This window comes from Hippocampus comes, unplaced genomic scaffold (genome assembly GCF_001891065.2).
Source record: "Hippocampus comes isolate QL1 unplaced genomic scaffold, H_comes_QL1_v1.1 scaffold449, whole genome shotgun sequence".
NCBI classification, from domain to species: domain Eukaryota; kingdom Metazoa; phylum Chordata; class Actinopteri; order Syngnathiformes; family Syngnathidae; genus Hippocampus; species Hippocampus comes.
This window is the reverse complement of record NW_017806063.1, coordinates 174,364-198,981: the sequence shown is the minus strand read 5'-3', so window position 1 is coordinate 198,981 and position 24,618 is coordinate 174,364. Positions and strand designations below refer to the sequence as shown.

The 24,618-nt window shown below is 40.3% G+C and overlaps 1 protein-coding gene across 3 annotated transcripts in view; it reads right to left on the bottom strand.

The window, feature by feature from the left end:
* The window catches only part of nalcn (sodium leak channel, non-selective), a 65,177-nt gene that overhangs the window by 10,474 nt on the left and 30,085 nt on the right, over positions 1–24,618 (bottom strand). For all 3 annotated transcript variants that reach the window (XM_019893434.1, XM_019893432.1, XM_019893433.1), the window contains 17 exons: positions 22,620–22,811; positions 20,964–21,101; positions 18,109–18,183; positions 7,663–7,799; positions 7,228–7,369; positions 6,932–7,005; positions 5,338–5,509; positions 4,869–4,960; positions 4,636–4,758; positions 4,181–4,237; positions 2,548–2,668; positions 2,334–2,465; positions 2,077–2,244; positions 1,040–1,144; positions 807–913; positions 596–716; positions 411–509 (listed from right to left, as the gene is read on the bottom strand). In XM_019893434.1, the coding sequence (XP_019748993.1) occupies positions 411–509; positions 596–716; positions 807–913; positions 1,040–1,144; positions 2,077–2,244; positions 2,334–2,465; positions 2,548–2,668; positions 4,181–4,237; positions 4,636–4,758; positions 4,869–4,960; positions 5,338–5,509; positions 6,932–7,005; positions 7,228–7,369; positions 7,663–7,799; positions 18,109–18,183; positions 20,964–21,101; positions 22,620–22,811 (2,055 nt within the window). The remainder of the gene's footprint in view (positions 1–410; positions 510–595; positions 717–806; positions 914–1,039; positions 1,145–2,076; positions 2,245–2,333; positions 2,466–2,547; positions 2,669–4,180; positions 4,238–4,635; positions 4,759–4,868; positions 4,961–5,337; positions 5,510–6,931; positions 7,006–7,227; positions 7,370–7,662; positions 7,800–18,108; positions 18,184–20,963; positions 21,102–22,619; positions 22,812–24,618) is intronic.

The following is a 24,618-nucleotide window of genomic DNA, read 5'->3' as shown; positions in this document are numbered from 1 at the left end:
GTTAGTTAGTTAGTTAGTTAGTTAATTGTTTATTGAACATACAATACAACAACAATTGACAAAAGGCAAACAAAATTACAAAAGGAGAAATAAAAATAAAAAGTAAATAAAACAAACATCATCACCGTTATATGCTCAAAGGAGTAGGAAGAAGTATACAACTTATCTAGTCCTACCCCTTGTTGTGTAATAATATAAATAGATCATTTTTCAATGCAAAAGAAAAGGAAGAGATCTACATCTCATCAAGTACTTATGTGTACTGTACTTATCTATTTATACACCTTTCTGTTTATATATATATATATATATATATATAATTTCATTGTTCTAGTATATTCTGTATTTTCCCGTTTTAGTGTGGTTCTAATACTGCTTGGACTAAAACCCCACTGTTCAAAGTGACTTACTTTGTTCTCGTTGAAGTTGGCAATCACAACACCAACAAACAGAGTGAGTCCAATCATGCACCCCAGGAACACAAAGACGTGGATGTAGATGCCGTGGATCTGCCCACATAGAAGATAGCACTTAATCAGCTGTTTCTATGATGTAAAAAGAAGTCAAAATATGTAATATGCAGAGCATTCTATACCGGTCCAACACGGTGAATGATGACATCTCTGACTTCCACCCATCCTTTCAGCGACAGCACCTCAAACAGTGCCAACATTGCATTTCCCACATTGTCAAAATTAAAGTTGCGGGGGTTGGCCCTGGAACGCGGCAAAATTATATAAATACATTCATTACAAATTGTACACAAATAAAGCATGAGGATTAGCAAAAACAGGGGGCGATCTAACCAGACTCTCGGAACCCAGAATCCTGGCTTCTTCTCTCCAGGTTTCAGTTTCAGGTTGAGGTTTTTGGAAACGCTGACATTAATCCTGAATATACCATGACACTCGTCCTGTGACCAACAGGATAAACACGGTTATCCTATTGAAAGTGTGTGAAAATCATGGTATTCTTGTTATATTCCACCTCCTTGCAGAGGGTAAAGGTGGGGAAGGGATTAGCATGTCTCTCGCCATACCTGTTTGAGAACGTGGGGGTCGTTGCATTTGGCCAGTTTTCCAGCAAACAGTTGAACACCGAAGCTGGCGAACACCAGCATTAGCGTGAGGAGTAGAATAGAAACCTGCAGAACAGAAAAAGTCAAAGTTAATACATACATTTCAGAATATATACTATTCTGTCAACAAAAAACATTTTGGACGTGCTTCGAGTAAACTTGAAGCTTCACCAGTTATATTAGGTACACCTGAAAAATACGTTTGCAGGCAAAATGAATCATGACAGCAATCTACCGCAGTGCTCAGCTGCAAGGTAACAACATAACAGTCCTTGGTTCCAGCAGCGGTACATCGGCGCGATCGTTGCCACCAAAGATGCGCTCTCTGAAGCATAGCTGGATCTTTTTCTTTTTTTTTCAACCCCCAGATTTTGGACAAATTAATTTATATGAACATCTTTGGTAGTCATGACTATGGTCTTACTTTACAATAACTTTAGAGAACCTAAGTCTTATTTGCAAAGATACAACCACACTGACTGTGTGAGAAACACTCTTGTGGTGGGTGGTTTGATTACTCCATAATTGGATGGAAGAGTCATCAGGATAACCAAATTTAAAATTATATGATAAGGACAGTATACTACGAGTATACTTGTCAATGGCATTGGCAGTAAATGGGTTAAATATATTTTGGGTTCATAGTTTGGATATTTCAATTAAAATAAGCATGGGTCATTTTTTTTACAGTGGTTGTGGCTTGCAGGTAACAATACGAATGAATCTGAAATGCCTGAATTCACTTTAACTACTCAGCAAAAAATTGTCATTAAAGCTATAATTTTAGTTTTTAACCATTTTGATGCAACCTTTGAAAAGCAGATTTAAAGATTAAGTTGTCATTAAAAACCACAATAAAGGCTTTTTTAGGGTCTGCTAACACCCTGTTGAACAGTTGATCTTGTGGTTTTATTTGTTGTCAACTAAACTACCTACCTATTTATCTAATAACTTTTAAAATATAAAGATATAGGTGGATACTTTCTCCATTCGCTCACCAGGAAAATCTCCTTGAAGCCTTTGAGGACTTCCCGCACCACCTTCCTCATCTGAGGCACCAGTTTAAAGATCCTGAGTGGTCGCAGGCAGCGCAGCATCATCAGCAGCTGAGCGCCAGACTCGGGAGGGACGTCATGTGGCAGCCAGCACAGAAAAATGAGACTCACCTGCAGTTGGAGAAAGACAGCAGAGAATGGCACTCAATGTTATCTATCCAAGCATACACGGCTAACACTGTGCTGATAAGTTTCCTTACAAGGTAGATGAAGATGTCCATCACACCTCCAAAATCCCTGATGACCGCTGTGGGTGTGAAGAACAGACCGTCTGCCATGATCTTCAGGTTCAGCTCGATGCTCATGAAGATGACAAATACGTACTCGCCAATCTGTAACAGAGGACGGGATGTGACATATTGGTTGGTTGTTGTTGAGAGATGCTGTATGAGGGACACTTAATGCTTTGCTTACCTGCAGGGTGGGCACTTGCATGACCCTGGTGAAGGGTGACTCAAACATCATTGAGATGCATGAGCAGATGGTCACAATGATCATCACCCAGTCCAAATAGGTGACGAGGCCCAATAGGTCACTGCGGGCACACACATGCATTCAGTGACATAATCATTAAGACATTGGTGAGTACTGGTACTTTTAGAAAAACACAAACTATGAACATATGAATGAATATGGTTGCATATTCAATAACATTTTATATTTCATATTTAGATTTAGTGATATACTTTTTGTCTTCTACTTTCTCCATTTCATAATTTTGCTGCTGTAAATTGGGAATTTCTCCATTGTGAGACAAATAAAGGTTTTCTTATCTTAATAAATGTAATAACAAATGACCAAATATGTGAAGAAAACAAAAAACAGGTACAACTCTACATAAAATGCATTGCTGTAAAATAGAATGAAGATTATAACTTGCAATAGCTTTTGTACAGAAACATTCGTATCATTCAATAGATTTGTATAATCTAATGAGAAGATTTCCATTGTTTTTATCCTGTTCAGGGTTGTGGGGAGCTGAAGTCTATTCCAGCTGCCATAAGGGCCAAAGTAGACCCTGGACTGGTCACCGGTCAATCACAAGGTACATATAAAAATAAAGAACTATTCACAGTCACATTCACACAATGAGAATCTAAACAATAAATGTTTCTTTTTTCTTTCATGAAAAGCTAGTAATTCTCAATTTTTAGGAACATTGCCAGAGAAGTGCAGTATTTGACATTGTTGATTGTTTTTGTTGGCGCTTGCTGTGGTGAACAATACCAATGCATCATGACGAGATGGCAAATTTGGCTAGATGACATTGGAATATTATGAGAAAGTGTGATGAACCCAAATGGACAACACAGGTGTACCTAATGCTATGCCTGATGAGTGTCTTGTTATACTGATTTGGGACTGAATTTCCTCAAGATTTCTCAAAGGAGTGTGCGCCTTCAAGCAGAACTTCAATAATTAAATTCATTTCAGCCACAGCGCCTGGAGATTTTATTAATTACGAGGCCTGCGCTCACCTGACAGCTCTCATTAGCGACCACGGGATCACTTTCTTTTCGGGTCACGTATCAACCACATGGTATCAGCTCGATTGACGATATATTTGGAACCACTATCCACTCCAATCTTCATGAGTGTTTGCTACAGTGAAGCTTGAAAATAGCACAACAGTGGAAGCCCTAAAGTTTAACACAACCCATTCCGTGGAATTGGGTCCGACTATTGTAAAATGAAAATGAGACATCCTTATTGATGGCTAGCGCTGTGACCGTACTGCTGCTATTGAATTGAGCAGCCAGCCAGAATATTTCCTATGTCGCGGCAAATTCCATGCATGGTTCTATGTTTATCATCACATTTTCACTCCAATTTCTGCTTTACGTTTTTGATGCATTTCTGAAAGAAAACTCTTCAAGAAAACCTTCATTGAACGGCAACTTTTGGGATGTTTGACTTCAGAGGTTCCGCTATACAATAATGACATGATACGTTGCCTTGAATATATATGAATATAAATGAGCCAGATTCCACATTGCATTTGCCTTGAACCCAACTTATCAGTCCTGTTTAGAGGGAAAACACTTACTACAGTTGGTGGTACTTTGTGTTCTTCACCACTCCTGTGATGGGGTCCGTTTTGGATCTAGAAATGGATTCATACATCATGTTAGCATTGTGACATGACAGTAATAGAAAGTCATTCTGTTTTGTATTCATGTGACGTGAGTGCATTCAAAAACTGCATAGAAAAAAGCTATTTCAGTTTGTACACCAAACATTCCGTGCACTCAGGAGACACTTTATTCAGTAGGCGTGCATAGATCAATGCGATCCAATGCATGAAAAAGTTTGCCTTCACAGACATAAGCCTTAGATTTAATGGGAACTGGTGTGCCTGCTGTGTTGGAATGTGGGCGTTTCTATTGCTACAGTCAAGCTGTTACAATATTGCACTCAATTAAATACTGCAGTCAAACTGAAAAACCAAAATGAAAACAGGGTTTAATGCTTCCAACTTCATCAAAAGTACAGTTATCTTACGCGTTGAAGCGAGCTCGAACGATCACTCGGCAGAAGTTCCTGAAGCGGTGTTCCCGGCCTACAATGAAGAGAGGCTTATCGAAGTATGGATGGTTCTCCCTAAGCTCCTCCTCCTGGACTTTTCTGTCGGGCCGACCAGGGAGAAGGAAAAGACAAACAACAGTGCTGGTATATTAGCTGTTGCCAAAGATGTTTTTACACTGGACACCGCACTGCATTTTATGTGTGACTACCGCTTCATCTCTGCTTGTTCTTTCTTTTCTTGGATCATCTTGATCTCGCTGTCCTCTCTCTGGGCGTTGCGGTAGCGCACGGTGCTTGAATGCTTCAAAAGTAAAGAAAGGCTTCGTTATTCAGATGTTTTTATGACACACTTACATAAACAGTGATAGCTTGAAAATTGAACACTTTCAAACTTGTAAAAAGTGGAGTTCAACAAGCTTTTTGTCAACCAAGGACTTTGATTTGGATATTGTGTGACATCTGACAAGTGGGAGCAGAGAGTAAAGATGCAGCCTGCTATGTTATCTTCTAATCCGAGCTGGCTACCTAATATCATAAGGAGAGTATTATCTGTGTTATGTTTTCCAATTTGGTATGAAATTATTGTTCTTATACTTATGTGACAGTTAATGCAAAAGACTGTAATCAGAAAGATGCACCAGTGGCTAATTGCTCTTTCTAAGAACAGGTCAAACTCACGTCCTGGGTGAGGGTCTCCAGCGATTTCCCTCGGCTGATCCTCTGACTTGTGGAGCCATGTCGCAAAGACCTGCGCTCTTGCCGTATGTGATGTTGCACACTAAGGATAGAGCGTTCCTTGGCCGGCTGTCCTTCCAATGACCCGCTGAGCATCCGCTGTCTTGTGCATGCCCTGCGTAAGAGATAAGCAGAGGCACATTCATATTTAAAAATCAATTTATCTAATAATTTTCATTGTTCATTTGCATGGCTGTTTTAATAAGTCATGCCATTTGTCCCTGCCCTACCGCTGCTGTGCTTCGCAGTGAACACTGAATCAGTTTTTTTTTTTTTTTAATCTGGGTTGAGTGGAAAAAAAACCCATTGTCCTGGAGAAAACATACCTTTGCAACAAGTGGCAATAGAAACATCTTACATGGCCAATATTCGGAAGATTCATGATTAATCAAACTATTTGTTGTCTGTGAGGTTTAGTAGCTCACCACTGAACGTTACATCAATTACGCGATGCAGTTTGGTGTCCTGCCATTTTATATTGATGCCGATGTGAACTTGATTTTGTGTTTGTGAGGACAACGGCTAAGCAGCCAATGATTGCAAATACAGTGTCTATCTTTCAGAGGAGGAGGAAGGTTGCGAGGCAGAGGGCTCGACAGATTGGACATGGTGCCAGCAAGCTAATGTGCCAGCTCTGTCATGCTGAACAGCAAATTATGTTATTTATTTCACAACAGAAACTGAGTCGGAAGTGGGTCTGAGTGTGTGTGTGTGTATGGTGAATGTCTATGTGAGTAAAAGCATGAAACGCAAGCAGTCACCAACTAAACAGTGTCTTGTTGGATTGTATGTCATCCTTTACTCCTTTCACTGCAAATATTTGAGGCCTTTTCTGATGTGCTATGAGTTTGATTTAAATATATTCGGAATTTTATTGTTGGCGTCAGCATTTGTGTTTAGTTACTGTCTGTACATGTGGCACATACACGCAGCGTAGTGTATGAATTGCTGACGCCAAGAGTTAAAAAATGCTTTTATTGACGGGATGTGCCTCAGGTTGAGCAAGTAAAATCGAGCAACCGGCTGCAGCACACAACCGCCTGTGAGATGCTTGCTGACTAACATGGATGCTGCCCACCGTTACACACGCACTCATGAATGAAATCCAGTCTGTTTTTAAACATACACTTGCCAGTAAGATGGTTCGAGGCATTCTGCAAAGGCTATTTAGTTGGAACATTGAGACTCCGCCCCTTGTCATCATGGTAGCGAAACCGGGCTCGCCATTGTCCTAGCAGTATTTAGAGTGAGATGAGGGCTGGCATATTTGCTTGAAATGGGGCCCAGGAGCCTCTGAAAAAAAACGGCTTCCTCAGGACAGGAAATAAGGTGTGTAAAGTATGCTATAATTCTTGATTATTGGATAGGGCTTAAAACCCCCCAAAACAAAACATAATACTGTATGCTTTCTTTATAGGTTGTCTTGTAAAATGATAAAACAACAAATTGAAATGCATTGAAACATTCAATCTTACACTGTACATAACTGAGGCATGTGTTCAATTGTATGTTCACTGAATATGTACGTGCGTCTTACCGTAGTATTTTATTGATCGTGGTTTCTTTTTCCAGCAAGTTCCGAGCCTGGATGCTAAATATTGACCTGCGAAGCTGAGAGAGCAAACATAGGTTGCAAAACACAGCAAGTTAATGAAGTCGGAGCAATTGAAGAATGTGGTCTTTGGACAAATAAAAAAATCGTAGCTATTTATTATTGCCGATGTTATCACCTAGGTGTAGTTTTAAAGGTAAATAGCGTGAAAGGGAAGATGTTATCACCATCATACCCGCATGTCTATGTGGTGGGGGGAGATAATTTTAGGATTAAGGCACCTTTTGGTCGATGTACTTGTTGTCTTCAATGGCCGAGCGTTTGGAGTGGTCACAGGAGGACGACGAGGCCGAGGGGAGCCTTCGGAAGAAACAGCTGGGGTCCTGCTGCTGCCTGTCGATGAATTGCTTCATGAAGCTCTCCCTTGAGGACACGGCACATAGTAAAAATGACAAAGGTAAGAATAACAATTGAGAGGGCTTGGTCTCATATCAGGCTTCACTTCGCAAGTAGATGTGTTACTGTCAAGCGTAGGATACACCATTGGTGCTGTGGATGGCTCGACTTGTGTTTCCGACAGTGCACACGAAATAAACGGGCACCCGAAGCAGAGTTAAGGTATTCCAATTACTCAAGGACTCGTTTCATGCTGAATATTTTGTAACAGAGGATTTGCATGAGCTGGCAGTTTAAACAAAGCCATCGGAACAACATACCTGATTCTGGGCACGGTGAAGTCCGACGGCAACTTGGAGATCTTCACCATTTGAGGTCTGTTGGGGAACTTTTCAAAGATCCTGAGTCGGAGAGGGAGCTTCTCTTTGGTGTCGGCATTTGCCTCACTTTGCTTGAGCTGAATGAAGCGGAATAGCAAAGTGTGATGAGTTAATGCGTGGAACATTATGGTTGATCCAGAAGAATGTGTTAAAATCGTCATTTTTCGGACACAAAAATATGACACCACGATTAATATTTTTAAAGGGTGTTTGCCGCCAAATGTTTCCGAAATGATCTATTGTAAAATAAAAACATGAAATTTGTTATTGGGGAGACGCTAGCCTTTTGCTTTCATAACATCATTGACTCTTTGGCATATCTTGACCACTGTTCATTAGTTCATAAGAGTGCTCAAAATCTGTCAAGATTGCAAGGGAATCTCTTGTGCACAACCTCCTTCAGCTCCACAGATTTTCTGTCTCTGGCAGAGTCATTCCAAAACATGTATTTTTTTTTCTTTTGCTACTGAAGCATTTTGTTGATTCAAAAGTATGCTTGGAGGTTTTGGGCCACATTTGATTGTCTTTTGGAACTGTTCAAAGAGACTTAAGCATAAGTCTAGTAAAAAAAAAAAAAACATCAAAGAAGAATGAGTGTGCATTTCTGTTTGTGTGCAAAGATGTTTTCGCACAACCTTTTGGATTCAGGGTGTGCAGTTACAAAAACACTTTCCATGTATTTGTTCTTCTATTTCACCAACCTACCCCTTCCACGACCGAAAACACGATTTAATTGTTTATATTTAAAAGTATTTTTGGGGAAAATCCACCCATCCATCTCACCCTCTGCTTATCCTCACAAGGGTCGCGGAGGGTGCTGGAGCCTGTCCCAGCTGTTTTCGGGCAGTAGGTGGGGGACACCCTGAACCGGTTGCCAGCCAAACGCAGGGCACACAGAGACGAATAACCATCCACACTCACACTCACACCTAGAGACAATTTAGAGTGTCCAATCAGCATGCTATGCATGTTCTTGTAAAGAGGGAGGAAACCGGAGTACCGGAAAAAAAACATACGCCGTCCCGGGGAGAACATGCAAACTCCACACAGGGAGGCCGGAGCTGGAATTGAACCCAGTACCTCTGCTCTGTGAGGTCGACACGCTAACCAGTCGCCCACCGGGCCTCCTTGGGGGAAAATGTTAAATATAATTGTGGTGTCATGTTTTCATGTCCACTGCATGGTGAAGACAAGAGGATTCAAACTGAAAAACAGGAACAAGAACGGCACTTGGGTTTTGGAACACTTATGGGTTTTGGGGACTGCATCTTGTCCGGTCTACTAATGGGGAAAACAAACAGTGGAAAGCAGAGTGCAGCTTTAAGTTGCTGCCTAATGATGGCAGCAATACGCTTACCTTTAACACAGCACACGCACACTTTTAGCTTGAGGTCTGACTTACTTTGAGAACATAATGGAAGGAGCCAACAAAAGAAAAAAAAAAGCAAAGATTACTTTGGAGTGATTGGTGAAGAAAAGGAAAAGGAGGAAAAAAACAGGCAGTAACAGAACAATGTGCATTGTGGCAAAGGCTTGACAAAATAAAATGACAAAAGGGAAATGAAAGCAATTATTTCCATTTAATTACATATGGGGGAGGCTGATTGAAATTCCCTGGCAGGTAGTCTCTGTGTGGGTGCCAGCAGATAACCTTTGATGCATTGCCGATTAGGACCGCCAGCGTACCGCATTTAAAGCAATGCCGAATGGCACCTTATCATTCGGAGCAGGCCACTCGCTGTGCTGCAAATTAGCTGTGCTTGGTTAATGTTTTGCAGCCCGTTTGCCTGTGCATGAAAGCAAACGTCCCTTCATACTGGGAGTGTGGCTGTGCAACGGAACAGTACCATAACATTCATGGCATTTCTCTTTTTTTCACCCCGTTTACTGCCATATTTACATAAATGGAAGCGTCTTCTGCGAGCTGAGTGGGTGAAGGGAACCTGAAGATTTACAGTATGGTATAAGTTTGCCTTCTAGTGAAGACTAAATCAACAATGTCTCTGCTTGTGCCAAGTCCACAGTGAATTCTACAAACTTGGCACAATTTTTAATGAACAATTAATCGAATAATTGATGACTACGCTCCTCCTAGTTTGTTTTTAAAGCTCAAACATTAATTCCAACTTTATGGGGTTGAACATAAAGGTGTGCTTAAGTTCTCTGTGGTGCTGCAATTCTCGGGTAGAAACACAGAAAGTGCTGATTCATCCCAAAAGATGCCTGCAATTGTCAGCAACGTACACAAGAGTGATGCAGACATAGCGGGGACAACAATGAAGAATTAATATGGACCCTTTTATTCCCAAAAGTCCAAATCAATTGAACTGACACAAAGAAAGATCCCATTAAAGCCAAGCTTTCAATGCAATCACCCTTTTTCTTGCTTCACGAGCCAACTTGGAACGTCTTTTCTTCCATTTTCCTTTCCTCGTATTGTTTCCTTATGTAAAAAAAAAAAAAAAAAAAAAAAAAAAACCTCCCCAAACTTTGAAACAGACATTCAAATAGACAAGTTTGATGCGAGCCAATTATTTGTGTACTTGTGTTTAATTCCACTGTATAGGCATCTGACTGAGAGGAGATAAAATAAGCAAATGCCATGTTGGATTTAATTCAATTTCACCATAGGAGCACAGAGCATTGTACTATCCTGAGACCATTTACATTTTATAAGAAATGATATTTGACCTGCAGCAATTAACGTCCAGAGTGCACTGTAAAAAAATAGAAAAGTGTTTGTTGGTGCAGAATAGTTTCCTTTGTTTGCTGCTTATTTATTGATGCGATGCAAGGTTATTCAGCTCGTGGGCTGCTATCAGGATTAAATCGCCACGGATCACTATTAACAACAGTATGTGCGAACGCACTGGACTCTCGGTGTGGTCACTATATGATAAACAAAGCACACATAAATAAAAGGCAAACAGGAAAATTCACAGATACACCATAAAGCATTTGGAATACTAGCTTGGGGTATAAACAGAGTATACTTATTTGCAGAAATGGGCATTCTGTCAGTCTGTCAGTGACGGATGCCAGTTTTGTTGATGATTGACCGAAACTGTGGTTGACGGACCAAGCACTGAGTGGGTTTCCATCCATCAGTGTAATCGTCACTGAAAGACGCCCTTTTTGCCGACAACTGACATAAATACATCCCACTTGTCTCATGTGTTTGCTTGCTGGGCTGAATACATGCAGGGTAGCCGACATCGGCTGTATATGGAAAGGCTTTGCGCTTCCTGTACAGTAGGTGGGGGTATGCACCAGAGAGGTGTAATCCGCGAAATAAATAACCGAGACGAAGAAGAATAAAAGGAATTAGATGACAATGAGCATTTATAGACAAGAATAGAAGGATGAGGTACTTGGATTGGACTTTAACCTTGGCCACAATGCGGAGGGGATTATGGTTAAGTAAGGCATTTTAAACTTTAAATTAAAACTTACCTACTGGAGTGAACCAACCAAACTGCTTCGTGGACATGACATCTTTAACCCAAACCATGTTGGAATTGAGAGTAATTTCCTTGAATTTTTGAAATACAGTCTGGACTGTATTTGTTATTCAGAAGATCCGTGTATAAATCTGCATTTACCTTGACAGTTCTGTTTATGATCAATGCTAACATTAATATGTATATCATGTTGTATATAATAGCCTAGTTGCCCTCGAGACACTTGGGTTCGGTCCGCCATGCCCATGGGCCCATTCAGATGCAGTATCCAGGGGGAAGACGAGCTGAGAGTGAGTGAGAAGGGTCACCCTCTCCTTCTCTCATTCGTTGGCTAATGAGGCGTGCAGCCGAGCTGCTGGAAAGCCATGCAGCCCATAAACCCCAAATAGCTACCTTCAAATTCAAAACAATATTGTACTATTATTATCAATACAAACACACCTAGCCTGTGGTGGTAAAATCCGAGCGGTCTTGGCTTATTGTTCTTGCTTTTCGCATGTATGTGACCAAAATGATTACAATGCATCCTGAGATTTGTGTTAGTGCATTTCAATTGTATAGGTCTGCAGCCCACAATAAATTCCCTGTCGGCCATCCCGCCCCTGCATTTGACTAAATTGACTATGAATTAAGGCTGCAACAACAAATTGATAATATAAATACAAATCACTAATTAAAAGTGCTTGACAACGAATTTCATGATCAAGCCATTCTGTAGCCCGAGTGGTTATTTGGTCAGGTGCCCCCTTCGTCACATGTCATGCAGCTCACATAAACTGAGCAGGCGATGCGCACCCATAAATCGCAGAAGAGCAGAGCCCTACAAACAAATAAATCTCTCCAGAATCCTACATTATTCTGTTTTGAAGTTTTGGCAGTTGGCTCGTCTCTCTTGTTGCTGTTGAATAGTCATAACCCAGTTTGACAAGCATGAAAAGTTCAACGTAAGTTAGCAACAGCTCATTCATGACAGAAGAAGTGGAGTTCACCTGCCAGGACAAAAGCCACCATTTTTCTTATTCATTTGTGTTTTTGGGCCCAATAACTGTTCATTCTCTCCTCATGTAGTCCTTGAGTTTTTGTAATGTGATTTGTCCCATATTGTTGATAATGCAATACATTTGTGTTGGAGAGCTGTGCGTTTTATTTGAGATCATCATTGCTACTGTACATCTGTCCACAATAGTCATGCAAGTGTGTGACGTAGGAGGCAAATGAATTCAATGTGTTCTCAATTAAATTAAAGTGTCTGTTAGGGTTGCACAGTAAAACAGTACCTCGCCTTCAAAGATGTCTTTTTAGGACGTTTCTTTTTTCCAGTGTGGGTGTGTGCATTTTGTGAATGCTTCAAGAACAATTCTCCAACTATAAGGCAAAACATTCTTGCTTCAAGTTCTTGATTGGGATTCATTTTTGAAGTATGACTATTATTATTAATTATTATTATTATTATTGTCATCATTATTTTTAATGTATTTATAATTGCTCCAGTCCAATTAAAAAATAGAAAATTAAAAAAAATTTAAAAAACCAAATGTGGATGTTTACATTTAAACCAAAACATATTTGGCAAATACGTAAAGCAAATACGTCAAAGTCAAGGCCCGGGGGCCAGATGTGGCCCGCGAAAGGAAATCAAGCATGTCAAGTTCCATGATGCTTGCTGAAGTCTGAACTAAAACATTTCTAATTGTCATATGTAATCCACAATAACAGTCATTATTCTTGAGTTCTGATTTTAAAACTAGTTATTCATAAATTTGTTGTGCGTTGTGTATGTAATATGTGGAGGTGATTAATCATTTATATGGTTTCCCAAAATTCAGAACGGCCTGCCAAGGCAAACTCTAACTACAATGTGGCCCACAACAAAAATGAGTTTGACACCCCTGCCGTAAAGCATACAACAGTGTGTGTGTGTGTGTGTGTGTGTGTGTGTGTGTGTGTGTGTGTGTGTGTGTGTGTGCGCGTACATAAAAATATGTACAATAAAAATTAACTGTAATGTGGTGGCGATGACTGCCAAAGTGGTAGAGCATCCCAAACACCTGCAGTAGCTTCCCGATTGATAACTGAAGGTGACATTCAAGAGATAAGAGCTTCTTGTATCGGGAATCCTCTGAGGGGGAACGCTCTTTTCTTCTGCGCTCCACTCTCTGTCTTCGAAGGCTTTCTTCGCTGTCACTAAATCCCTAAATAAGCCTTCGCTCCATTAAGTCCGACGAATGGAGGGCAGGCTTTTAGTTGAATTAATAAACAATCAGGTGGCAACACGATCACCTCCATCATGCATTTGATCAGGTTGAATTCACCTTAACAAAGTGTTTGCTTTATATCCAGAAACAGACTTCAGAAGCAAAGATGAGAGGTTTTAGGAAAGCATGAATGATGTCACACTGCTACTGTATGTTTCTGTCACAGCTGTACAAACAGTAAATAGTCATTCTAAACCTAATTTATACCTCCACTTTTCCCAGCCCGATAAAGCTTCTCTCTCTAACGTCATCTCCTGCTTCATCTCCAGACCCGTCTGACAAATATGAAATGTAGCCTGACGGCCGCATGCTGTTGCCACCGCTGTTTTCTACGCAACAAGCCTGTCAGACTCAGTGGGGGCGGAGGAGGACAATAAACAGATTACCACAGTGCTAGATCGCATTGCATCTTGAGAATCCAAGGAACTCCCTGGAGACTTTTTCCCCCCATCTATAACACTAATTTACATGACACAGCAATATAAATACGTCGACGTGGTGACCATCCATCACACCTCAACTAAAAGCCTACATAAAGTCATATTCATTTCGTTAATCCAGCCAGTTATCTACTACAATGAGTAAGATTCACTAGATGGCAGTGTAGTCAGATACAGTACAGATCTGATCTTATCATGTATGCAGTGCTCATGAAACAAACAACGATACAACAACATGATGGTGAGTCAATTGTGGTTCTGACGCACAAGAAAGCAGGAGCAGGTGTTGGTCATGGGTTCTTACTCAGATATGAGCAATCAACACATTGGTGTGTGTACGTTATATTCAGTGCTCACCAAATTTAGTAGATCACACACCATCAAAATCAGGACAGACTTTTCAGTGTGATAGAGTGCTTTACCTTCATTCATCTGATCAAATATTTTGCATTTTCAAAAACAAGATTTTTTTTTTTTTTTTTGAACTTGGGCCGTTTTCACTCAATAAATACTATAGGAGATGAAATCATAAAGACATTCCCATCGATATACCAGAAAGCCTTCTTTTATGTGGTTAGTCACAGTCATTTGTCATCACTCCTCATGATTCAGATGTTTGCTTGCCTTCGTCATCATTGAAGTGCACAGATGGAATTCAACCTTTCTTTTCCTTCTGATTTGTATTCGTCAGTCTTTTTTTTTTTTTTTTAAACAATTTCTCCAATCCATCTCATGACTCATCTACCTGGCCTGCGGAGGTGGGTGATTGCTACACACTTTCTGAGACACACACACACACACACACACACACACACACACACACACACACACACACACACACACGATTGTCATCATCACTGGACCCTGAGGGGTAAACACCCATTTCCCCCTCAATTTGGATATTTATGGGCACAGCGTAAACATTTTCGCCTATCTCTTACGCCTTCCTTTGGCCCCACAGGTATATGGGTGGCGATGATTTGTTAGACGAATGGTGGACCGCCGCTCTCTCCAATCAATAAAGCCCACCAAACTGTGACACAAATGAAGGCACGAAAACAACGGCCAGTGTCATCATTCCAAACACAAGACAACCAATTACTATGCTCTTCAATGTGACAGAGAGAAAAAAAAAAAAGATGTGCCACTGCAGCGTGTAAAAGCATCTTTATAGTACACCACATATAACCCCATTGAATTGGGCAGCATTTTAACCAAGTCGCACGTCTTCTGTGAGCATTAAGGACGTTGATGAGTGTGTGGGTGTGCAGTGATGCCGCGTCGCTTCTGGTTTCCTCTGCTGTCTGCCTTCCTTTTATTAAACCTTTGGAGCAAACCTAATTTCACGCGCTAAATGCATTATCCTAATCAACACTGATGAGTGTGTGTGTGTGTGTGTGTTTGTGTGTGTGTGTGTGTGTGTGTGTGTGTGTGTGTGTGTGTGTGTGTGTGTGTGTGTGTGTGTACCTCCAGACTCACAGAACAATGTGGTTTAAAATGATGTTTGTTCTAGACAGCTTCCTCCCACCTCCTAAATGATAATGGATCACTCTGTGTGCGTACACATGAGAATGATGAAGCCAGCACTCAGGCATGGCCATTTCACCTCCGACACGTCATATTACAAAGTAATATGTGGCACTGAAGCTGATCAATTGGGCTCCACCCAGAAGCCCAAAGCCCCATCGCTGACCGCCCCTTCCACCCCTACCCAAGTTGTAGAAATGCCTGAAATCAAGAGAAACAGGCTCTCAGTACTACTTACAGAGGGAAGTCAGCTGGCCTGTGATCAGAATACAAAAGACGACAGAAGCTGTTAAGTAGCTTGATGATCTGTAGGTAGATCAGGCACTAGTAGAATCAGGATGAACTTTGAAGCATTCCTCTTTGTAAAATTTATGAATTTCAACAAGAATCTTGGTATGTTTGGTGTAGATAGCTCTCTTGAAGCCATGCCACAGCATCTCAATTGTGTTGAGGTAACTACATTGGCTGAACCACTCCAGACACACATTGTGTTCATCTGAGGCCATTCTGTTTCTTGTGTGTTGAATCATTGTCCTGTTGCAACAGCCATTCTATTTTGAGCTTCAACTGTTGGACAGATGGCGTCAAGTTCTTCTGCAAAATGACAAACTTGTGAATTTGTTTTTCCATTCATTTATTACTTTCCATTCCAGGCCCTGAGGTAGCAAAGCATACCCGTACAATGACGCTCAGCCGAGACTACGAATTGGCAAAGTCAACGATTTCAACAATCATGGCAGAGTTTGAGGCCAGCAGATTGAAAGATGATCGTAAATGGCTTCGGGGCACGGCACATCCTGAACTGAAGAAGGCACTTTTCATTTGCTGATTGAATGTTTTCAGAGATGAAGTAGGAACGCTACAGTTGTTTGTTTTATGTCTTATAAAATATTTTTTTCTTCATACTTTACACATGTAATTGACATGGTTATACTGTATTAGATGTTAATGTTTGTACATCTATAAATGTTCACACTGTATTATACATCGTAGCTGGTGCCCATTTGATTGGAAGTGGTTACGACGAGCAACCGTTATAACGTACAGATTTTTTATGTCCCTGCAGGTAAGTTGTAACGAGCTAGACACACACACACGCACACGCGCGCGCACACACACACACACACACACACACACACACACACACACACACACACACGCTGTTTCCATGATTGTCCAGCCCTACGTGCATGAAGAAGTCATACAGTCTTAAGCCCAGAGTGATGGTGAGCATTAATAGAGAGCATAGGTATGACCCAACATGGATTGGATTGACATAGCTGAAGTGCAACATATTGCCACTTTACAAGGCAAGGACTGAGTCGATTACATAGAAAGTGATTGCTGTTGTGTGCCCTTTACAACATGCATGTGACTTCTTGCAGTCTGTTCTGAAGGTTCTTTTATGAAGTCAACCTTTGCTCCGTAGTCAGCTCTTGAGTTATGAGGTGATTCTGCAAATACCTGCAGCTAAACAGGCTTTTTAGCCCTCTGAGGTGTGCATTTTTAATAGGACATGACTCACAGAGATAGTCCTTCTACTGATGCTGCAAGAATGTACTCACAGCATGCTGGTGAACTATTACACTTACACATAAAAAAAAAAAAAAAAAAAAAAGAAAAGAAAATCACAAGTTGCATTAGCCAAACTTCAAGTCACTTTGTTTTAATGTGTACACGGCCTATGTTTATCATGTATGACAGAAGGCTGGTGCACATTGCATTGGTGGTAGTTGTACATAATGATCATGAATAACTGGTATTGGAGATTAAGTTTTGTCGCGATGTAATAATACTAGAACAAATAATAACAATCTGCTTTTGCCTTAGAAAACAAATATAGAAAAATGAGTTGATAAATAGCCCACTGGCAGCATGCATAATTGTGCAGGTAAGGTTTATTGCTTCTTGCTCAACTGCACATTTGAATTTTTATTTCAGTGTGCCACACGTACACATACTGATGAACACGTACGAACACACATGCACTGCATGTTTGAAGTCTTTCACGGGTTGGAGCGCAATACACTGGCAAGTGGAGCTGACGTGTTTGACTGGTTTTCAAAAAACATTCAACGTATACCAAGCATGATGGCGGACATGAGATGTTAGGGCCAGATTTACTGGAATCAGCAAACACTTAAAGATTATCAAATGTTATGTGGAAACGATTAGCTTTCCAGTAGATTCTGATGTAATCGCTCCGAGAGCATCTATGTTTATATATCGAGAAGCTATGTGACTTTTGAATTGCACTTTTCACTTGATGCAATCTTTAATAAACTGTTTAACATTCTTCCAAATGTACAAATAAATGTCTTCCACCATTTTGACTCAAGCATTTTGTTTTAGCACTCACTACACTACCAGCCATCATGTTCTAGTTAATCCACAAGATGACAATGATTTGCACATGAACCCAGAAGCATCCATTGACCTGTTGTATCTGCGCATGTGTGTGCGTGTATGACTGCTAATTAGCTCTGCCCACTTGCTCAATCCTCTAGAGATGAGGAAAGGGCGAGGGGCCCTGCCCACATCTGAATACATTATTCAGTCCCGTCACTTTTCCCAAGCTGGCACCAGTGAAGCACTTAAATAAAATATTGCAGAGAATGGGAAATGGCAGAGAGAACAGTGGAAAATAGAATACTGTATCGTATGTTTGTGCTCATAAAGTAAAAATATGAACAAACTCCTTACCTGTTTGAGCTTTTTCAAGTCTTCATCCAGCTCAAGATTGTCCAATATAACTGCCACAAAAAGACTGAGCAGAATCTAGAAATTCAAAGAGGGAGAGGAAGTGAACCCATGACTTTTATGGCATACCTAGAACTTGAGATTGTTTTTTTTTTTTCTAAATCCTAATCAGACTCAGAAATTCAGGGCCGAGGCTACGGTCTATCAAGTCAACCTGGAAAAAAAACCGATCAAGAAGTCATGCCAGAAGAGACGCAAGAAGTCTGTCATTTTGGTTTGAAGTGGCCATTTAGGGTCATTTTCTCCATTTCCAGAGGTCCTTCAAAATAATTAATTTGATTTGCTCCTCGTTCCATCCTCAAAGACATCCTGTCTGTCTGGGATAAGGAGGTGTGAGTCATCAGGACGCTACCCAATATAAAGGAGGACAAACACTAAAATGTCAGCACTTCTCACGTCCGCAGCTGATTGGCTGTAAAGCTCGAGGAAGCATAACAAGGGTGATGAGGCAGTCACTAATTAAATGCCTTAAGATAAGAAAACAATTCAAGAAGCTTGCTTGTCACGTGCTTGCTCTGACTGCTTACAAATAACGCTCATTCAAATTAAATGCCACCCTTGTTTTCTTGAGGTCATTATATTTGAGTGAAGTCTGCTTTGGTGGACTATTTTTTTGTCGTTGAGAACTTATTTTAATATTTTAAAAAGTTGGATTTGCATACCGATAGGGGGTGATGTACTTACCAACATTTTGAAACTGAGAGCTACTATTTGGGTACAGATTAATGCAAAGGGCTACAAGGGTTTGACATACACTTCTGAGGCTACTTCAGGTTTAACTACTGGTACATGTACACCCCAGGTTATGCCGCAAATAAATATTATACTGGTCAATAGCAAATTTTAATGAGCGATGGCTTTATGAGTCCCTTTTAACACCAGCCATCTCGTTACCTCTGCGTCCCGGGTCCTAGACGCATAATTTTCCCGCAGGACGCACAGTTCCAAATAATGTGCGTTTTTGGGACGCAAGGAAATTTCTCAGTCAAAACAACAACAAAAAACTACGGCAGGCCTGAGGATTTCACCGTAACGATCGTTACCGGTAGCGTGTTGTTTCCGTGGCATCATTTTAACGGTACCGAAAAATAGTTTAACCATAAAAGTCACCGCACACGAGTTGACTGTACGCGATCGAATCTCTCCTGCGTGAGCAACGCAATTTCACTGTGCCTGTATGTGTGTTTGTGGTGTGTGAGTGTGTTTCTTCTAATTTACTTTTGTTTTGTTTTGTTTTGTTTTGTTTTCAGTGTTGGCGGGGTGGAACAGATAACGTTATGTGCGCTTGGGGGTTGCTATTTTAGTCCGCAAACTGAGGAATCGCGCGGATGACAGTTTGAGATGGCGGTGAAAAAAACCACACAAAGGTCTACTAATTACAACATTTAAGACATGGGAATGCCAGTCTGATTTTTCGTATGAATCGTCCAAAGGGAGGGCGTATCACTAAACTCACCTGTGACGTATGCACAGAACACGAGAGCGAGATACGACGAGAGGCACGATTACGAGGCAAGTTGGTCATTACATCTACAGGCTAATCGCTATGAAAAATATTATTAAACAATATTGGTTATTCTATAATTTACTGGTTGTAGCATGGTAACTTTATGAATAAAACATTCGTCACAAGGTGTAGTAATGCTAATGTCAACTGTCAGTAAAACTAACGATGACGTGTGGTAGATTCTTTCGGCAAATTGATAGTAGATTACACATGCATCGTTTTGGGAAGAGGATGTCAAGCCACATCAATACTTACCTGTATTAATGATTACCAGTAAATTAATCTTTGCAGTGTGAGATTGGAAAAAATACTCTGATTTTGTGGTATGTTGTATTCATGATGCCATATGAGTACAACATATTTTGATCCATTTATTTTGTTGAATAAACCTGGAGTCCACAGCTGCTGATGTTCATTGTTAATCTTGTATGCCTGAATTATTTAAATTTTTGCAGCATTTGTTTATAAGAAATAAACCTATTATCAATGTATATTGTTGTTGTTTGTGATATTATCATATGCAATTGAATAAGGAGACCATTTCAGAATTCGAAATTTGGGACTCTCTAAATGCATAATGGGACTCATACTTTTCTGATCAGCGAGTCCCTGGGACTCGCTGCCGGTAAACTGTAAAATTATCACTGTAACACTGATTTAAACAACGGGTTTTCTGTTTTTATTCAAGCACATCAGGTTTTGGAGATACATGTACAGTATTTTCATATTTGAAAAATTTGACCTGTAAATGCTCGCTCAATATGGATTGTGCTATGCCTTTTAATTTATTGCTGCGACGTTTCAGAAAAAAAATCCACCCGTTGATGAACATAACCCATAATTCATAAATGTTATGAATTAAATTAATATATGTTATAGTGTATGATTGTTGCTGTACAATGCGATTTCCAATGAAGTTGGGATGTTGTGTTAAACATAAATCAAAACAGAATACAATGATTTGTAAATCATGTTCAACCGATACTTAATTGAATACACTACTAAACCAATACATTCAATGTTCAAGCTGACAAACCTTGTTTTTTTTGTATGCAAATAACCATTAAATTAGTATTTTATGGCTGCAACACGTTCCAAAAAAGCTGAGTTTGGGTCATGTTTACCACTGTGTTACATTACCTTTTCTTTGAACAACTGTCAATTTGCGTTTAGGAACTGAGGACACTAAATGTTAAAGCACATGATTTTATTTAATGATGGATTCATCTATTAACTTTGACACCTCTTGTCTCATCTCCATTAAATTACAGCAGCACATTAAGATTCTTACCAGGGTAGCAAACAGATGGTAGAGGATAAAGTAAATGGCCACAACGGGAGCCCACATGTGACCAACTGCAACCAGGGTCTGGTCCATCACATCTACCCAGCCCTCCTGTGTCAAGATCTGGAACATGGACATGAATGCCTACAGGGAAGGAAAATAAGGTAGAAGGTGAGAGTGTGAAGAGGCTCAAGGACAAGACAAGGTAAAGATGTAATATACATCATGCTTCTTGCTAACCACTTTTTCCACCCTGCCACTGTGAGATTTAGAAACATAATCATCTGCTGCAGGTAAAGGTCAGAGAAAGCCAGGACACCGATGCACGCCTGCACTTTCTTCTTCACTGACAAATAGCATCCTCAACTCGCCACTACTCGCATTCTTACTCCCACCCGCCCAATCATTGCAAATAATGATACAACCCACAGGTCTGCCAGCAAAAGAGATACTAACGTGACAAACGTGTGGGTGTGATGCACAAGCCATGCAGAACAGACAACATTTGAGTGGCTTCTGGTCAGAAGCAAACCAAGTGAAATGCTGGTGGTGAGGATTCAAATCAAAACAAGGCTAAAAGACATTTCTTATCCCTTAATCCAACATGCAAGCTATCATTAAACACTGAAGTCCACAAATTCTATGGGCACAAGAACGGTAACACACACAACCAGTTTGCTTTCGCTATAATTTTACACAAAAAAGGTAACCTAACGAAAGATGAAGTCAATATTATGAGACAATAGTGAAAATATTAAAGGCAAAAAAATGTCAGAATTTCACAACAAAAAAGTCATACATTTAAAAAAGTAAAATCAGTCACACATCGACAAAAACAAATACATTTCATATGAAAAGACTTAATTTTCATCATTATTACAACAGAGAACCAAATATGTTTCAAGAATACCTTCATCATTACAAGAATGAAGTCAAAATATTAAAAAAAAAAAAGGTTACACTTGAATAACAAAAAAAAATCTAATTGTGAGAAAAATGTGATTTTCTGCACTACAAGGTACTTCTGAGTATAAAGCGCACCTTCAATGAATGGCCTATTTTAAAACTGTTTTCATATACAGGGCGCACCGCATTATAAGGCACATAAAATAGAAGCTACAATAGTGGCTGTGGGTGCGTTATGCATCCACTAGATGGAGCTATGCTAACGGGAATCCAACCCAATACAATACAGATTTATTTATCTGGAGCTTTCATAACCGCTGCAGCTGTAACAAAGCACTTGACAGAACATTTAAAATACTACGTCCAAGAAATCAGAATATTGATCCATATACAAGACGCATCGGATTATAAGGCGCACTGACAGGTTTTGAAAAAATCGAATGCTTTTAGTTGCGCCTTGTGGTGCAGAAAATCCAGTAATATTACAGGAAAAGTCATAATTTGCATGAATGAAGGCAAAATATTAAAAAAGTTTAAAATAAAATAATTATTTATGTTGTATAAGTAATTACAGTATTACAAAAAATAAAATAAAACATTTGTGAGAAAAAAAGTTTGAATTTTGCTAGAATAAAAGCATAGCCTGGGAAATAATTATTTTTAAAACTTACGATAATGATGATTAAAGTTCTGTCGTTCTGAACATTTCAGAGGGATGTGTTCCTCTCCTAAGGGTAGAGCGAGGTGGTTACTTACCCTGGGGAAGGTTGTGAAGCGGTCCAGGTCTTCCACAAAGCAGAACATCTGCAGACTGATCGCTGACATAACGATGAGGAGGCTGGCTGTGAAAACCACCAAGCTGCCTAATTTTTTACCCGGTCCAAATATCTTGTAGACAAAGTCTTCCAACGCTGGGGAGATCTTTATCAAACGTACCACTCGAAGGACCTTCGGAGGAAAAGGATGACATGTCTTTCATTTAAAATAAATAAATAAGTAACTTTGAACCCGGGCCAAATATGGTCACATTCGCAGTGTGCCATCATCGTGCCTGCACCGTCCTGTGACCGACCCCACTGCTGGATCTGTGAAAGACATGTGCAAGACGGTCTACATACATGTTTCAGTGATGATGTTTTGGTGGGTTCAGCAGTTAGCTTTTTATGTAATCACTGTTATCAACTAAGATAATTAGAGTCGCTATTGTTTTTTTCTCCCCAATGGGTCCCAATGAGGTAGGCATTTATTTGTCTAAAGTGAATATTTGAGAAAACGTTATCCATACTAAAGTACAACAATGGTCACAGTGTTTGGACAACAACATACTAGGAAGTGCCTTCACTTGCGATTGATGCCTTTCTGCAAAATGTATGCCTTTGCAACTTAAACACAGACAATGATGTCCTTGTATTACTGCCAGAATGTTCCTGGGCCTTTGCAAGACATTGAAATGACTTGCATGAAATGTAATTGCGTGATGTATTGTAACACATTGTCACTGTCACAGACATCCGATTCGTTTTAAACCAATATTGGCTGGAAATCAGCACACCCCGTCACCCCGCACCACTTGAAAGTTCCACGAGTCATCCCATGCTTTGCCTTCCTGAATGAATCAGATTGACTGAGCAGTTGACTCATGCCAGTAGTCAAGCCATTACAAGTCTGAGCACACAAAGAATGGACGGCTCCATTGGCTGATTAAAAATCTTTTTTTGCCGTGTCAAAGCTGACAAGTGTGGCTGGAGAAGCATGTGACATTTTGTTCGGACTGAAAGAGGATTTGGTACGACGGATGACACACCACTCAATTTGATATGAAGAAAATGGAGAATAAAAATACCATATACTGTAGCTTGGCGCTTAGCCTTGTGCTATTGCCTGGGCATACATTTGATTGCTGCCAGACTCTTAAGGTTATAATTATTTGTTTGATCATATTATCTTGGTGTCTGAATACTCCTAAAGGACCAGAAAGGAAGATGTGTTTCTTTTTTTCCTTTCATTTTATCCAGTGCTGTCCATACAGGTGTGAATATACTTGAAGTCAAGGGTGCCCAACCTTTTTTGACCGAAGATCTACTTTTCAAGCCAATCAACCTCCCGTGATCCACCGTTACAGCACATGCACGCATATGCACACGCGTGCATACGCACGCACGCATACACACATGCCATGATGAGCAACAGCGATAACAGACCCTGACATGAACCAAACAAAAAAAAACACCTGGTTACAAGACAAGACTGAGTTTGTGAAAAGGAAATCACTGCCGACCATAGTACTCCCATCAACTTAGGACCAGTCCAGGCACCCATGCTTTCGGTCATTATGGTTATTTGCACAGGCAATGGACATGAGGTAATGCAAGTATCAATACTCCAGAGCACAAGAGGGGTCCAAGGTGGTCCACCACATTTAAAGAATGATACATTGGTCAAATAAAGTTAAACTAACTATTAAACATCAGTGACATTTAGACAGAATAGTAACATGTGAGAAAAAAATGCTGTCTTTTAAAGCAGGGGTCCCCAACCGCCGGTCCGCGGACCGGTACCGGTCCGCCGGGCATTTGGTACCGGGCCGCACAGAAAGAACTTGCCTTAATTCCGTTTCATTTATTTCGGAATACGAAAGATGTTTTATTTTGAAAAACTACCGGATTCTCCGTTACATCCGTCTGTGTTACGCTTGACACACGTCAAGCCACGCTTCTCCTTCACGTGACCGATTACTTCAAAACAAAACGCGGGA